This window comes from Myxine glutinosa, unplaced genomic scaffold (genome assembly GCF_964187855.1).
Source record: "Myxine glutinosa unplaced genomic scaffold, kmMyxGlut1.1 SCAFFOLD_3583, whole genome shotgun sequence".
Taxonomy (NCBI): domain Eukaryota; kingdom Metazoa; phylum Chordata; class Myxini; order Myxiniformes; family Myxinidae; genus Myxine; species Myxine glutinosa.
Genome location: NW_027619675.1, coordinates 16,721 through 33,914, shown reverse-complemented (window position 1 = coordinate 33,914; position 17,194 = coordinate 16,721). Strand labels below are relative to the sequence as shown.

The window sequence follows — 17,194 nt, the reverse complement described above, 5'->3', positions numbered from 1 at the left end:
GATTGTTATGTTTTTATGTGACCATAATATCACTTCTCCAGAAAATATAGCAATATCATGGGTATATTACACTGTTTTGACGACAACAAACTTGTAATGTGCGAGGTTGTAAAAAAACGGGGGGGTGCTTAACTTAATTCTTTGTGTATATATATATATATATATATATATATATGTACAGTACATAGGCATATGCACGCACACACAGAGGGAGATGCTTTAAGACCTGGGAGGGCTTCTTTCCACCTTCTGAAACCCGCATATGGAGATAATAACCAACAACAGCAACACACACACACACACACACACACACACACACACACACACACACACACACACACACACACTCTCTCTCTCAAGCCTTATTGAATGAAATGGCATAGTTATGATAAACTGCTGCATGAGGTTGAAGGTTAAATGAATGATTTCGCCTCTTTGTCTTGTTGTACCCTCTCCTGCAGAACCTTCGGACGATCTCATCATGAACGTGAGCCGCTGCAGGCGCCTTGTCATTATCCTTACTGGCGCCTACCTTGAACATGAATGGTGCACAGATGCCTTCCAGTATGAAACACCCCTCAAATATTACATACAAAACAGCAACACACACACACACACACACACACACACACACACACACACACACACACACACACACACACACACACACACACTGACTGCCTTGATGGGGAAATCCTGCAGTGCACAAAACTCAGAGCACGAGTACGCACTCAAGTTTGGTACAATACCATGAATACACCAAGTTATTTTTCCGAAGTACTTGTACACAATGCTACAGTCTGATAGACGTTTTAATGAACTAGTACACCCGCTAACTACGGAGGGGCAGGAAGGGTCATTCCTCTTTGGGGTATATAGATTACAGTCGATCTATGGGCGGGTCTCAAGAACATTGGGTGTGTGTTCATTTACCAAGTTTATTGTGAAGAGATCGCCAAGTGGTTTCAGCATTCGAGCAAGCACTCCGTTCAAAACCGTTAAGGAACAGCTGGCATGGCAAGCACTAGCTAGCTGCTTGGTAAATGAACACAACCCGGGCTTCCTCCCTTCTTTTTTTTCTTTTTTTTGTATACAAGATCGAGGCTCGTGAAAGAGCGAACATTAATCACACAGAAAGACAAACCGACACATAAAACAAATAACATCGGGAGCGGTAGACAAGATGGGGAGAGAGGGGGAAGGACACAAACACAACATTTGAGAGCAGGGACCAAGAGACATGGAGACATCGAGAGATCTGTGGGTGGGAGAGGGCTTTGGGGGGGGGGGCATGGAAAGGGGGGGGGGGTGGGAGAGGTATAAAACATATGGACACTGCCAGGACTTCCAGGAAAGAAGTTGGAATTTCAAACAAGGTGGATCTGGGGTGAATTAGTGGGGGTAGAAAAGATCAAGGTTTTGGATGGGGGAAGATAAGAGATGGTGGTGAACAGCTGTTTTAAAGACCTGGAGGGAGGAGTGGGATTGAAGGGAGTGTGGGAGTTTGTTCCAGAGGCAGGAGAAAAGAGGCATGAAAGAGTGAAGGTGAGCAGAGAGCCGAGATTTCGGCAGTTTAACCATCTGAGGGTTGCTGGCAGATCTTGTGCGACCCTGTAGGAATATTTGGGGGACAGAGCACAGAGAGAGCTGGGGGAGCAAGGCCGGAGAGGAGTCGGTAGAAGACAGAAAGACCACCTTTCAGTTTCATGTTAAACAGGAGGATCGAGTTTCAAAAGTTCGCCATGAAAAATGCCATGGTAGTGCCAGGAAGGGCCATGTTAACAACCCAACATTTGTGGGAATATAGAGTACAGTAGATCTTCGCTCAGTTCTGTAAGTAAACCTTACTTCACGGATGTCGGGATTCCTCCAAATTTCTTCATTCAGTGTTATAAAGAGCATTAGCGACTGTTTAAAAAGCTAAGCATACGTGTTTGTGGTGTATAATATTTATTACTTCCTGTAGAAGCCGTTGCTCACACGGAAACGCCATTATAACTATAAGCTATTTATACACGTTATCACTGCAGGAAAAACGCCTTGGGGGAAGTGGGACATTATTAGTACTAGTACCGACTGCAAAGCCGCAATGAGCCGGCGAAGCCAAAGCCTCTTGCCACTATTTTACCCATCACTATGGCATCAGTAGGTTAGGTAGTTGGTAGGTGTAGTAGGTACCGTACCTGGTAAGACTTGGTAGGTAGTTGGTAGTAGGTAGGTAGGTAGGTAGTTGGTAGTAGGTAGGTGTAGTAGGTACCGTACCTGGTAAGACTTGGAAGATCTCGCGAGATCTTGGAGACGGCGGCAGGGATTTTCGAAGCTCCACACGGTCTCCACGTTTTTCGAAGTTAAGTCTGTTCACAATTGTATTTTGTCGAAACTCTATTTATCTTTCGGTGTGTGAAGTTATTGTGTGCAACTTTGGTTGTTTCTCGGTGTTTATCTTTCATAAATTGATCGTCTGTTTGCCGTGTCGTGAGCAAGGCCTTTGCCGCGTCGCGAACGATTTGAAATCGAAGTTAAGTGATTGTTCCCATTTGTATTTTCGTTAAAACTGTATTTATTTATGGTGTTGTACGTATATTGTGTCCCGACGAAGATTTTTCGGTGCAAATCTTTCATACCTGTATTGAAAATCGTGTTAATTCGTGTCGTGTCTTGAGGCCTTGTACAGTGTGCACTGTACAACCTTGAGGCTTTGTTTTTCTCTCAGCGGTCCGTCGTTTGTGATCCAATAACTTTCGTTCTCTGTATTCCCAGTCTTTTCACCCATAGCCTACTTCCTTGTGTAAATCTCAACTCAAAAAAAAAAACAAAAAAAAAAAAAAAACATTTCCTTCTCTGTTCTCATTCGTTTATTCATTCTTATTCGTTCGTTCGTTCTTCGACCACGTGTTTCTCCCCCATTTCCCCAGATAGTTTTCACTCATTAACCTTCAATGTTTACACTTTCCCCACAAGTTATGTATTCCGTCATATTTTATAACACCTTTTTCTTCTTCTTCTTTAAAAGGCTGCTTTCGACTTGCTCACCAAATCAATTCATCCCAAAAAAAATATCCATCTCCTATAGTGCCTTTTTTCTACATTCCCTAAACTCTCCTGCACTCCATCCTCCATCCAGCGTCCTTAAACGTATTTTTAACTCGAAGGTCACAAGAAACTCATTTTGCAATAAATGTTCGTTTCCCATAAATCGTACACTTTCAAAAATCCAATCTCACCCCTCCCCTCCAAATCTTCCCCATAACCCCTCCCCTCCAAATCTTCCCCATCACCCCTCCCCTCCAAATCTTCCCCATCACCCATCCCTTTCAAATCTCCCCACTTGCCCCCTCCCTCCTAAACTACCCCCTCACCCCTCCCCGCCAAGACGCCCCCTTGCCCCTCCCCTCCTAGACTCCTGCCTCACCCCTCCCCTCCAAATCTCCCCCATATCCCATCCCTTTCAAATCCCTCCCCTTGTCCCTTCCCTCCCAAACTCCCCCCTCACCCCTCCCCTTCAAATCTCCCCACCCTCATTGCTTCTCAATTTCCCCCCTCTCACTCCCCCTCCTCAAAGCGTCCTCCCCGCTTCTTCCCCCTTCAAACTCTCACCTCCATCTCCCCCAAACTTCTGCCTCGCTCTTCCCCCTCCTCAAATAACACCTCATTGTGGCTCACCCAATCACCATCAAACCTTTTGTCCGCCCCATCCTTCCCTTTCTCCGAGCTATTCTGAAATCTCTGACACACCTTCAACAGCTCTCCCTACCTCTTCCACCTCTTCCACATCTTACCCTACCCCTCCTCCCCCCTGTTCTGTATCTGATGCTCCCCCTTCCTCTTCATTCACGCTATGGACCTCAAACATCCGGGGCCTTCGTTCAAACTTAACTGATCTCTCCATACAGGTTGCTTCTGTCAAACCAGACGTGATCTGCTTAACAGAAACTTTCCTCCTTTATGATGTCTCTGATTCCATAGTATCTCTCCCGGGCTACTCCCTCCTCCGGTATGATAGACCTGAACCTCGTCCTGGAGGCGGGGTTGCTATCTTTATCAAAAACTCTCTTCCTCACTCTCTCCACCTCACCCCCAGGAATACCTCTGGCTACGGCTTCCCCTTCGCTCCCACCTCTTGTTCATATGTGTGTTGTACCGTCCACCAAACAGTGATGACTCCATCTACATCTCGCTGTCTGATGATATGGACCAACTTCTATCTACTCATCCCAACTCTCTCTTCCTCATATGTGGTGATTTCAACTGTCATCATGCCAGTTGGCTGGGTGTGGGTACCTCTCTCACCAGCCATGGCTCCTCAGCAAAGGACTTCTGCGACTCACTGGGACTGACACAATCTGTCAATTTCCCGACCCGGATCTCAGTCAACGGAACATCTTCTCTTCTGGACTTGGTTATGACTAACTTCCCTGAAAATGTCTGCTGCTCTTCTTCTGCTCCGATCGGATCATCTGATCATGTCCTTGTTAAAGTGGACATCTCTCTGACCATCCTCAGGGAGCCTGCTCAGCGTCGACGAGTCTGGCATTTCACTCAGGCCAACTGGCACGGTCTTCAAGCAGCCATCAATCATCTGGACTGGTCTCCCATCTCTACCACCTCTGACATCAACTCATCCTGGGAATTCTTCCAAAGTAAATTGCTCTCTCTCATGCACAGATTTATCCCATCTCGTCTTCAGTTGTCATACCCTTCCTCCCGTCCATGGTACACGGAATCTTGTGGTGAGGCTGTTGCCCAGAAACAACTTGCCTTCGTCTCCTGGAAAGCAAATCCAACGGAAGGAAATCTCATTTCCTTTCACAAAGCCCGAAACAAGTGTGTGTCCACCCTCAGGAGAGCCAGGAAACAATATCTCTCCGTTCTCAAGACCGAACTCTCTTATCTGTCTCCCTCTTCCAAATCCTGGTGGCGTCTGGTCAAATCCGTTTCTGGTGTTTGTTCCCCCTCCATCCCCTCCCTTACCTCAAACGGCTACACAGCTGACTCCGCACGTGAAAAAGCTGAATGCCTCAACTCTGTGTTTGCCTCTAAATCTTGTGTCCCAAACCCATCCCTCTCTGTACCCACCATACCCAGTCGTACCCTGCTGCTCCTGGACTCCGTGTCCTTTCCTCCTGACAAGGTGGAAAAGTTTCTGTCAACCCTCGACTCTGATTCTGCAACTGGACCCGACGGCATCAGCCCACAGGTCCTAAAATCCTGCTCTGCTGCTCTATCTCACCCTCTCTCTGTTCTCTTCACCCTCTCTTTTGCTCAAGGTCAACTGCCATCTGCTTGGAAATCAGCCAACATCACCGCTTTGCACAAAAAAGGTGCAAAAACAGATCCTAGCAACTACAGACCAATCAGCCTTCTCCCAATTATCAGCAAAGTCATGGAATCCATCATTGCTTCGGATATGAAATCTTTCCTCTTCTCCAATGGCTTGATCTCTGATCATCAATTTGGTTTCAGACCAGGTAACTCTACTCTGGACATGCTGCTTCTGCTGTCTCAACAATGGATGGAGGTCCTCAATGCCAAACAGGAAATTAGAGCTGTCTCCCTCGACATATCACGTGCCTTCGACACGGTCTGGCACCCCGCTCTGCTCACCAAACTCTCCTCCTTTGGTATCCATGGAAATCTCCACGCATGGCTGGCGGACTTCCTCTCTAGTCGTCGTCAACGTGTGGCCCTGAATGGGTTTCTCTCATCTCCTCTGCCTGTTCAGGCTGGAGTTCCCCAAGGCAGTGTTCTGGGCCCCGTGTTTTTTCTGGTCTTCATCAATGATCTCTCTGACTCTCTCGAAAATCCTCTCTATCTCTTTGCTGATGACTCCACTCTCTGCCGCTCCATTCCTCTTCCCTCAGATCGGCAGTCTGCTGCCTCCTCACTCTCTGAAGACCTGGACAAAATCACAGACTGGTCAAACAAGTGGAACATGTCTTTCAATCCTGACAAATCTCACACTCTTACTATGTCTCTCCGAAAAGATCGACTGGACAACCCTCCCATCTACTTTCTCAACAATCCTCTCCAAGAAGTTCTGTCGCTCAAGATTTTGGGTCTCACTATCTGCCATGATCTTTCTTGGGAAAACCACATTTCCAAGCTGGCCTCCAAAGCCAGTCGCCGACTGGGCATCCTCTGTCGTGCGAAGTCCTTCCTCGGCACACCTGAGCTCCTCACCACATACAAGGCTTTCATCCGCAGCTCAATGGAATACTGTTCTCCCCTATGGGCCGGTGCTCCTGCCTCACACCTAGCTCGGCTTCACGCTGTTGAAACCAAAGCTTTCAGAATTATTGGAATCTCCCGCGATGAAGCTATCTCTGAGGGCCTTTCACTCACTCACCGCAGGCAGGTAGGTGGTCTTTCTGTCTTCTACCGACTCCTCTCCGGCCTTGCACCCCCAGCTCTCTCTGTGCTCTGTCCCCCAAATATTCCTACAGGTCGCACAAGATCTGCCAGCAACCCTCTGATGGTTAAACTGCCGAAATCTCGGCTCTCTGCTCACCTTCACTCTTTCATTCCTCTTTTCTCCCGCCTCTGGAACAAACTCCCTCACTCCCTTCAATCCCACTCCTCCCTCCAGGTCTTTAAAACAGCTGTTCACCACCATCTCTTATCTTCCCCCATCCAAAACCTGGATCTTTTCTACCCCCGCTAATTCACCCCAGATCCACCTTGTTTGAAATTCCAACTTCTTTCCTGGAAGTCCTGGCAGTGTCCATATGTTTTATACCTCTCCCACCGCCCCCTTCCCATGCCACCCCCCCCCCCCCCCAAAGCCCTCGCCCTCTCTCAGATCTCTCGATGTCTCCATGTCTCTCGGTCCCTGCTCTCAAATGTTGTGTTTGTGTCCTTCCCCCTCTCTCCCCATCTTGTCTACCGCTCCCTATGTTATATGTTTTATGTGTCGGTTTGTCTTTCTGTGTGATTAATGTTCGCTCTTTCACGAGCCTCGATCTTGTATACAAACAAACAAACAAACAAACAAACAAAACAAAAAAAGAAAAAAAAAAAAAGAGAAGAGCAGACAGTCCTCCCCAATACCTGCATACAATAAATGTCACAAGAAGCTTAAGGAAATAACTATACGATGTGCTAGCTTACGGCCTATTTTACGAAATTTTAACTGGGCTTAACATACGTTTTCACAGTATGTGTGTAGTCTTCTAACTTCAGTCGCTGGCAGGACTGGTTCTCTGCGGGCACGGTGGCTTCGTCCACCAGAAGAAGTTAGCTTGCAGTGATTAATTCAGTGAATTCCGTCTCAACTTCGGATATTTCCGGCCGTGAAAAACTATCCGTATTTCTAAACTAAATATGTAAACTGCTTATACCGTATTTCTGGCCGTGAAAAACAATCCCCGACGGCCGCGAGATTTCTAAAAAATAATTCTTCGTCAATGTTAGAATATTTGACGCCGTTTTCACCGTCCGAAACGCGTAATAAGCTTCAAAAAAATTTTTCCCCAAATGCTCGAATCTCATTGGTTCTGGTGTTTGATGACGATTTTCGTTGAAGATAACGAGGTTGGTCTTAACGTATTTTAATTACTAATGAGAGGTTTCATTAGATTGTGAATCAAAGAACGACGGGTGAAACAAACTCCTATTGAACTTTTTCGCAATTGTTTTATGCAAACTTCCGCATCCGGTCGATGGCGCCCACCATTGAGCGCTTTCATTTTAGAAATATTTTTGCAAATGCTCGACTCTCATTGGGTCCGGTGTTTGGTGACGCGTTTTGTTGAAGATAACCAGGCCCGTGCGGGCCGATGTTGGTCTTAAATTATTTTATTAATACATCGGAGGTGCATAAGATTGTGAATCAAATGACGACGGGTGAAAGAAACTCCTAATGAACGTTTTAAATTTGTTATGCATACTTCCGCCTCCACAAGATGGCTGCGCCCACTGCGCTTCGGATTCTCGAGCCAAGGCATAATCAGGTTTTCAACATAATACGTACTCGTTTATTGACAACACCAGCTTTGCCGGCTATTAATATTGTTTTGTAATATAAACATTAACAATATGCAATTATCATTAATTTTGTTATTAAAAGCGTCTTTGGAAAAACGCCACAATAAATCTTCTTCTTTGGAAAATGCCACGATAAAGCTAATTTAATATTTATATACACCTCAACGTGCAACGCCATTGACGGCAATGATGGGGAAAACCCGAGAAAACCCCCTTGGCGAGGGGGGCAAATGAATGTGCTACAACCTTCATTATGTAACCCTTGGTCATCCTGTCAAGTTTGGTTGAGATTGGATAAGTAATGACGTAATGTATTGGCGTCAAAAATTCATCAGACAGACGCACAGACAAACATGAAATGGCGTATTTTAGTATGACAGATTGGTGAAATGTAGGCTCGCGGTAAGTTCAACGACATGGGCACCAGGCCTTTATCAGCCTCCATTGGAGTTAGTCCGAAACGGGGGCTTATGGATTTGGTCTTGTCCGTCTGTCCGTCCGTGCGTCCGCAACCATATCTCGGAGATGTCTGGACCGATTTTGTTCATACTTGGCGCAAAGACAACACATGATGGTATGCATATGCACATCATTTTTTTTTCACGATGCGATCAAAGATGGCCGACTAGCGGCCATTTTAGTTGTTTTAAAAAACCCGATTTTGAACACGTCCTCAACCATTTCTCGGACATGCATTTTCTGATCCTGTTGAAATTTGGCACATAGATAACGAATAATGGCTTACATATGCACGCCATTTTCTTTCGAGATCAGATCCAATATGGCCGACAGGCGGCCATTTTGTAACGTAAACATGTCCCCATCCATTTCTCGGACAGGCACAGTCCGATGTTCTTCAAACTTGGCACAAATACAATCCATGCGAGTAAACATAGGCAGAAGATTTTGTTTTGTCATCCGACCAAAGATGGCCGACTGACAGCCTTTTACTACGTACAGCAAAATTACTAAAACCACGGCGGGGGCTATGACATTTTATGTCTTTTTCTTCTTGTTCAGTGACGACACGATGCAACCAACTGCATGGTTAATGGACCCATGCCCAACTGCACCACTTGTGACCCCTTGTTTACAGGGAAGGTCTGCAGAGGTTGTGTGAGCTCGTGCCACGACCGATATTCATCACGTTTGACGAATCGCAGCACGTTTTATCACATCCGGTCTCCCTGGTACTCCAGCAACAGAAACAACGCACAATCATCATCAGATGGACGATGAAGGATTCGGTGAGGAAGGGAATGTGATACATGATATAGCTGCAAACTTCATCATACCATTGAGCATCTTTACAGTCGTATAATTTTTGGAGGGTCGGCCTTTTTCGTAGTGTGTAGTTTTAAGACTGCTTATCCACGTACCGTACATGAAATACTTCAAGGGGCGACTCCACATTGAGGACCATATTGGTGGTGTTTGCAGTTTGCAAATTCCTGCTTCTGGAAGCATCTGCTTTTGGCTTTGCCAAAAAAAGTCGACGTGCGTCCATCATCTTTGACCGGACACGACCCACAAACGATGAGCACTGGTGATCAAGACCCCATGTTGACCCTTAACCCTGACTATCTGGACTGCCATCATGATGTCACAGAGCTCAAACTAGGTATGGCACACAACACAAATGCATTTTAAACTACAATGACTTGAGCAGAGCAGGTTGGATGAACAACACATACAGACAAAGCCATGAAACAATGGAGAATATATCAAATGACTAATCATGAATTGATACTGCCTTGGCCAACCTATTTGGTCCACCTCAAAATGAAGGCCTCCCTCTAACATGCTCCCATTGCAATTTTTGATGTAATTTGAGGCCTTTGTACTCCAATAAACTTTGCATTTTATGTGTCCATCTGATCTTTTGTCTACCTCTGCTTCTCGCAAAGCCTTCTCCACAATGTGTACCTGAATTTGAGACTCCACAAAACGTTTCTATATTGTGAGGTTCTCAGATACCACACCTTGCGGTGCTATATGCATTGTCCACGACGTTTGATGAAAGGCTTGTGTGCAGCCGCTCTTCCTTGATATCAACTGACAATGTCTGGGAAACTGTACTGTTATGTTGTTGTTATGTTGCTTGTCTGACATCCCAGTGACCCTACAAACCTTTTCCTCACATCAAGGTTCCAAAAAAGAAATATGCATTAAAAAAAAAAAATACATGTCACATCTGTTCTTTCAGCTTATCCACGTACTGTACATGTTTGTGGAGCAACAGGAATGATAATTCCGACCACTCTACCATCTGGTGAAAATAAAATATCTTATTATAAAAGAGCAAACGTATATGGTTATGTCGTTATGTCGCTATGTTTGTCGCTGTGTTTATATGCGACGAAAACGTCTTCTTCTCCAAATAAAATTACCACCCTCCTAATTGCGTTGAGACTGCTGAGACCCCTCAGACCTTTGACGACCCTTTAATTCCCCCAAGACGCTTCAGACCACCAAGACCCCTGAAGACCCAAAATACCCTTCAAGGCCCTGAGGCTCAAAAAGACCCTGAATACCCAAAAACCCAAAAGACCCAAAAGACCACCCGAAGACCCAAAAGACCACCCGAAGACCCAAAAGACCACCCCGAAGACCGAAAACACCCCGAAGACCGAAAACACCCCGAAGACCGAAAACACCCTAAAGACACAAAACACCCCGAAGACCCAAAACACCCCAAAGACCCAAAACACCCTGAAGACCCAAAACACCCCGAAGACCTAAAACACCCCGAAGACCCAAAACACCCCGAAGACCCAAAACACCCCGACGACCCAAAACACCCCGAAGACCCAAAACACCCCGAAGACCCAAAACACCCCGAAGACCCAAAACACCCCGCAGACCCAAAAGACCCGGAAGACCCAAAACACCCCAAAGAGCAAAAACACCTCAAAGACCCAAAATACCCTTAAAGGCCCAGAGGATTCAAAAGACCCTGTAGACCCAAAACGCCATGAAGACCCAAAAGACACCTAAATGGTCAAAGATGCCTACACCTCTAAAACGACGTGTGGCGAGGCGGGCGGAGCACGCCGAGTCATGCTAGTCTTTATTATAAAAGAGCAAACGTATATGGTTATGTCGTTATGTTTATATGCCCCGAAATCCCCTGAAGATTCCGAAGACCCAAAAGACACCAAAGACCCAAAATACCCAAAATACCCTGAAGACCCAAAACACCCCAAAGACCCAAAACACCCAGAAGACCCCAAATACCCTTAAAGACCCTTTAGACCCAAAAGACCCTTAAATACCCCAAAGAACCAAAACACCCCAAAGACTCTTAAAGACCCAGAGGAAACAAAAGCCTCTGAAGACACCAAAGACCCAAAATACCCTGAAGACCCAAAACACCTCAAAGACCCAAAATACCATTCAAGGCCCTGAGGCTCAAAAAGACCCTGAATACCCAAAAACCCAAAATACCCCGAGGACCCAAAAGACCCCGAAGACCCAAAAGACCACTCCGAAGACCAAAAACACCCCAAAGACCGAAAACACCCCGAAGACCCAAAACACTCCGAAGACCCAAAACACCCCTAAGACCGAAAACACCCCGAAGACCCAAAACACCCCGAAGACTCAAAACACCCCAAATACCCAAAACACTCGAAGGCCCAAAACACCCCGAAGACCCAAAACACCCCAAATACCCAAAAGACCCCAAATACCCAAAACACCCCGAAGACCCAAAACACCCCGAAGACCCAAAACACACCGAAGACCCAAAACACCCCGAAGACCCAAAACACCCCCAATACCCAAAACACCCCGAATACCCAAAACACCCCGAAGACCCAAAACACCCCGAAGACCCAAAACACCCCGAAGACCCAAAACACCCCAAATACCCAAAACACCCTGAAGACCCAAAACACCCCGAAGACCCAAAACACCCCAAAGACCCAAAACACCCCGAAGACCCAAAACACCAAAAAGACCCTGAAGACCCAAAAGACCAAAAATACCCCGAAAACCCCAAAAGACCCCAAAGACCCAAAGACCCTTAAAGACCAAGAAGAACCAAAATATCCTTTCAGATCCAAAAGCCCCTGAAGACCCCGAAGACCCAAAATACACCGAATACCCTTAAGACCCAAAATACCCTGAAGACCCAAAATACCCTTAAATGCCCAGAGGATCCAAAAGACCCAAAAGACACCGAAATGGTCAAAGATGCCTACCCCTCTGAAACTACGTGTGGTGAGGCGTGCGGAGGCGCCGAGTCACACTAGTATGTACAAATATTCATCATATATATCTATCTATATCTATATCTATACATATACACATACTGTATATATGTGTGTGTGTTTGTGTGTGAGTGTGTTGCAGGTGCCTTATAATGTGCTATGGATAAAGGACAGGTGAAGAGTATTCAAAGGTGGTAGTGGTTAAAATATTTGTGTGCACATCTGTCTTGGCCCCTCATGGACATTATTACATCTGATAAATGCTGTTTCCACACACAACTTGGAATCGTTGCTCAGAAGCCTGTTTCACTCATAGACGAGACGGATATCTGAGAAATGTGAATGTTAGGTGCATTTTTGGGTAAAAGTTGGGAACCTCACTTTTTAACATAATTAGGGTATGCTGAATTCGATTAACCCGGTTCCCAAGCCGAATTTTGAGTCTTTGACCTTCTAATTAGCATAAACAAAATGGCCGCCAAATTGCCATTTTTGTACAATTTCTTTGAACAAGCATTTGCAGCTCTTTTACTTTAACTTTACAAATTTACCCCAAAATGCACCTAGAAGCTTATACATGGCCTTTTTCATAAATCCGTCTTGTCTATATTATGGTTGGCGACATATTGAAAGAGACATTCAAACTGATATTGAAATTGGACACTATAAAATGGGAAATTGTTTTAATAAGACAATATTTCATACAACCATTTATTCTAAAATTAAGTACACATGGCCATGAAGCACAAACATTCAGGAATGTCACACATGTTGTTTTGCCAAACTACATCAAATTCATACAATGGGTCTGATCATCACCCTGTTGCTGACAGGCATACATTGATGTGCACCTCAACTCTGAATATCGACATTTGCAGCGTCGAGTCTTGCATTGCTTCTGGCATGCACAACAAATCATCTCGAGGCAACTTTCTGGGATTGGACTCAGTGACATCAGAATAGGCTCTAGTCCTGAATCACCACGTTTCCATCCCATTTCCACAGGTGCAGGAAGGTCAGGTATGGCACAATGAGCATTTCTCCATACCATGGCTTGATAGTGCACTCGCATCAAATGGAAATGAAGAGCATCACTTGTCGGTGACATTGCTTCTGGTTTCCCAGTCTTGGAGAACAGCATATGTCGTGCTGAATCAACAGAGGTTGTTCTGTGCACATTATATATTCTGCAGACGAACGATTCTGCAGATTTGATTGTCTCCTCTGTGAGTTCACCAATGCCCAAGTTCTTCAGCAGTTTATTTAAAACGCAAAATAAAATACTCAAAATTCGGCTTGGGAACCGAGTTAATCGAATTCAGCATACCCTAATTATGTTAAAAAGTGAGGTTCCCAACTTTTACCCAAAAATGCACCTAGAAGCTTATACATGGCCTTTTTCCATAAATCCGTCTAGTCTATTATGGCGTGTACTTGTGACACGTCTCCACTAGAAGTGTTCTTTGTGGCCATCCATATTAGTTACCATTTCCGTTTGTCGGATCGTGCACACGCCACGCCATGTTAATAACAACAATCGGCCCAAGATAAATACTGGTTGTGCTTGCTCAAGTTTCTGCTCATGAGGATAATGAGATGTTATTGGGTGTACGTTTCACGTGTGGTTCATATGATCCGTCAATGCCTCCGCAATTGGTGACAGAACACTATACAGTACATGAATTAGATTTGGAAAGCATCACATATGCAGGTACAGATCTATCAATTTGAATGCATTATTCATCATAACGACTTCAGCCTTGCACTTCCCGCCTGCTCTTGGAGGCATGAACCTTGGATTCTTCACTGCTTGCGTCCAGCCAATCTAATGAAGAGGAATTTTTGAATAGGCCACATTAATTATATGCTCGTACAGGTAAAGCAAAGTTATTGCGTGCACTAGCATAACAAAGCCAGATTCGGTGGAATCTAAGTCTCAACGTTATTGGCATCTATCACAATTAGAATGAAGCACAAAACCTGCTGCCCTCACTTTACAGACAATTCTGTGGTCTCTCGGCCTTTTACCGCTTCTCCTCCGGTGAAGGCCTACCTAAACATGCTCCATTGTTACAGATAAGCAGTCTGCTCTCTCGGCCCTTCCCAGCTTATCCATGATGCATGTATTTTTCCAATAACCACCTGGTCAAACTCCCAAAATCCAGGCTTTCACACACCTCAACTATTTCATTCCTCGCTCCTGCGGTGGCATCTCACGTCTTCCGTACCCGAAATATGTTATACCCCCCATAAACCTGACTTGGCTCAACACTCTTACTTTGTAGTAGCGGGGCGGATATGTGACTGAGGTGTGCACTTCTGGAAAGAAGCATGAAAATTTGCACATGGGGGGGTTTTGATGATGCCGATTTCAAAAATTGCGGGAACCACGATGTCTCTCCAACGTTTCCCGCCAAAAAATGCAAAATTCAAAATGGCCACCACAAAACACATTTTGCCCATAAATCAGCCATAAGTGCCCCGATTACCATGATCTTTCTCTCTCTTTCTCTCTTTCTCTCTCTTTCTCTCTCTTTCTCTCTCTTTCTCTCTCTTTCTCTCTCTTTCTCTCTGTCTTTGTTGCTCCGGAGGAGAAGACCTCTCTCTCTCTCTCTGCTACTTTGTCGACCCAGAGGACTGATTACAAAGATTAGACAGCTTTCCATCGCTCCTCGCCACACACTCCTGCCCTGAACCAGACTTCACCCTGTGCCTATGGATATTTCGTACAGCAGAGATCGGTTTATGCCTTCCTCAGTTCCTTGCCTGATCCCCTTTGTAATAGGTCAAGTCTGGTATTTTGGCGCTTTAGCGGGGTATCGTTTTATTTCGCTCGTACAATAAGTTTGCATTTTTCCTTCCATATTTGTCTGTCTTCCTGGGCCAGATCTGTCTGGGTTTTGTTGTCTTGTCCGTGTTGGTATCATTTAAAAATAAACCATTTATTTGCTAAGAAACATCTTTCCTTATTTTATCTTCCCTTGCAAACAACACCTAGTTTCAGTTTGTATTTGAATTATCTTTGGGGGATTGTAGGGAAATAAAATAACTCGATAAATTTGGCAAACATCGTTTCTGCATTCGTGTAGGACTTTATCAGACCTCCAGCTCAGATGGCCACATTAGCGGACCCTTTTGGGCTCTGACGTCACAGTACTAATACCCCCAATTTGATGTATTTTTTCCATTACTGGTTGTCATGGTTTCGTTTTCTCAATAGCCAATGTTTAAGGCTGACGTCTTTATGCGGTTCTTTTCCAGGTGCATCTTTAACCAGCCTCGCCAAGGCTCCGGTGGAACCCGTGGCCTCGACTGCAGAATCTCAATCCCCGGATCTCTCCGCCAGCAGTAAGGGCAAAGAGTTGGACATTGATGATCTGGGAACGCGAAACTACGATGCTCGAAGAGATTTTTACTACTTGGTGACCGAGGAAGAAATATGACCACATGGCGACAAGGAAACCACGATAACGCTCAATTTAAATTATTGCTTTGCTGACAAAAACACATTTACAACAAATATTTCACATTTTTCATTAAATAAATTGTTAACTTTTCTATTTAGTGTAGACCATTTTGCACTTCTCCAATTTTTACTGTGAAGTATGATTTGTCGATAGGAGCTTTTTTTTTTTCTTTTTTTTTTTCCTTTTGCAATCAAATGACCTCAAATATAATATGATTTAATACACAACTTCAGTTTGTCCAAATGGTAAATCCTGTATATACTGAGGCAAAATTACAATCTGCCTTCAATTGTAAAGGTGTTCTGATGTGACCCCCAGATTCAAATCCGATACTCTCGATTTACTTTTCTTAACGTCTTTTATTAAAAGTGCAATGATTTACCCTCGTGTTTTCTTTCACAATGTATGAATGAGTACAAGTCATTTACAAGTCTTAGACAGGATAAAGAAAATAGGTATGTATTCTTTAAAGGCCATTTATGTACATATATATATATATATATATATATATATATATATATATATATATACTATATATATATATATATATATATATATTGTTGCGGATATGAGGATTGCATTTTTTTGATTGTGTGTATTGTAGTGGTAAATTGTTGTGTAACATTGGTTGGATATGGCCCCTCCTGCCTCCGGAGTTGTGTAAAGGTAAAAAGGGGCGTCCCGGTAGTTATTCCATAAACACCACATTGCAGGACACGATAAAACCCTTGTTCAGTAGCTTATATCTTATTATGTGTTTTAGAGTAAGGCCTTGTCTTCCATTAGAATGACACTCCATTGCACCGAATCAATTAAGAATAGCTCCCCTTCAATAATTCCATTTCCCAGCCAAACTCTCCATCTGTGGGTAAAGCAGTTCACAAGCGTGGGGTGCACGCCCTCTCAATTCGCTGCTATAGTGAATATGTGCTCCGTGCTCTGTTTGAACAGGAGGGGCGGGGTCGCCAGGGAGAGGCAAGCCCAGGGCGCGCCACGAAGGGTGGGGCTGTGCAGCCCCATGCCCAAATAAGGAAACAAGCCCGTGGCTCGCCACGAGGGGCGTGCCGTCAGCGCGATGCCCAAATAAGGAGACAAGCCCGTGGGATTACCATACAAGGTCACGAAACAGAGCACGGGGGAGAGGGCAGTACCGAAACCGTGGAGGGCGTGTCAGTCCCGCACTGGAGAGAAGTGAGAGGAAGGGAATACGAGCTGAGCTGCGTGGAGAGGGAAACGAAAAAGAAGGGGTCCAAGAGAAAGCCGAGGAGCTTTTATGAAACAAGCTACACGAGAGATACGGCAGAGGAGTGCAGCCCCGTTTCAACCAGCCGCGTGAAACCCTGACGGTGTGCGCTGTAAAGCCGAATACAGGGAGCTGCCGGCTCCTCGCTTCCCGCCCAGAGTGGACCTGCTCGCTGTGCCCTGTGATCCCACCTGCTCATCCTTTCCAGCCATTCCTGCCTGCAAGTTCCCCATTTGCGTACGTGAGTTTGTTTTGTTCGTGCTGTCCTGGGTAGTAACTAAGTCTGT

The 17,194-nt window shown here is 45.1% G+C and overlaps 1 protein-coding gene across 1 annotated transcript; it reads left to right on the top strand.

Annotated features, from left to right (window-relative positions):
* Positions 1-406: 406 nt before the first annotated feature.
* LOC144889418 (single Ig IL-1-related receptor-like) lies at positions 407-16,045 on the top strand. Its single transcript, XM_078769631.1, has 4 exons — positions 407-564; positions 9,080-9,230; positions 9,424-9,604; positions 15,459-16,045. The coding sequence occupies exons 1-4, from the start codon at positions 422-424 to the stop codon at positions 15,638-15,640; spliced, it is 657 nt and encodes a 218-aa protein (XP_078625757.1). The 5' UTR covers positions 407-421; the 3' UTR covers positions 15,641-16,045.
* The last annotated feature ends 1,149 nt before the right edge of the window (positions 16,046-17,194 follow it).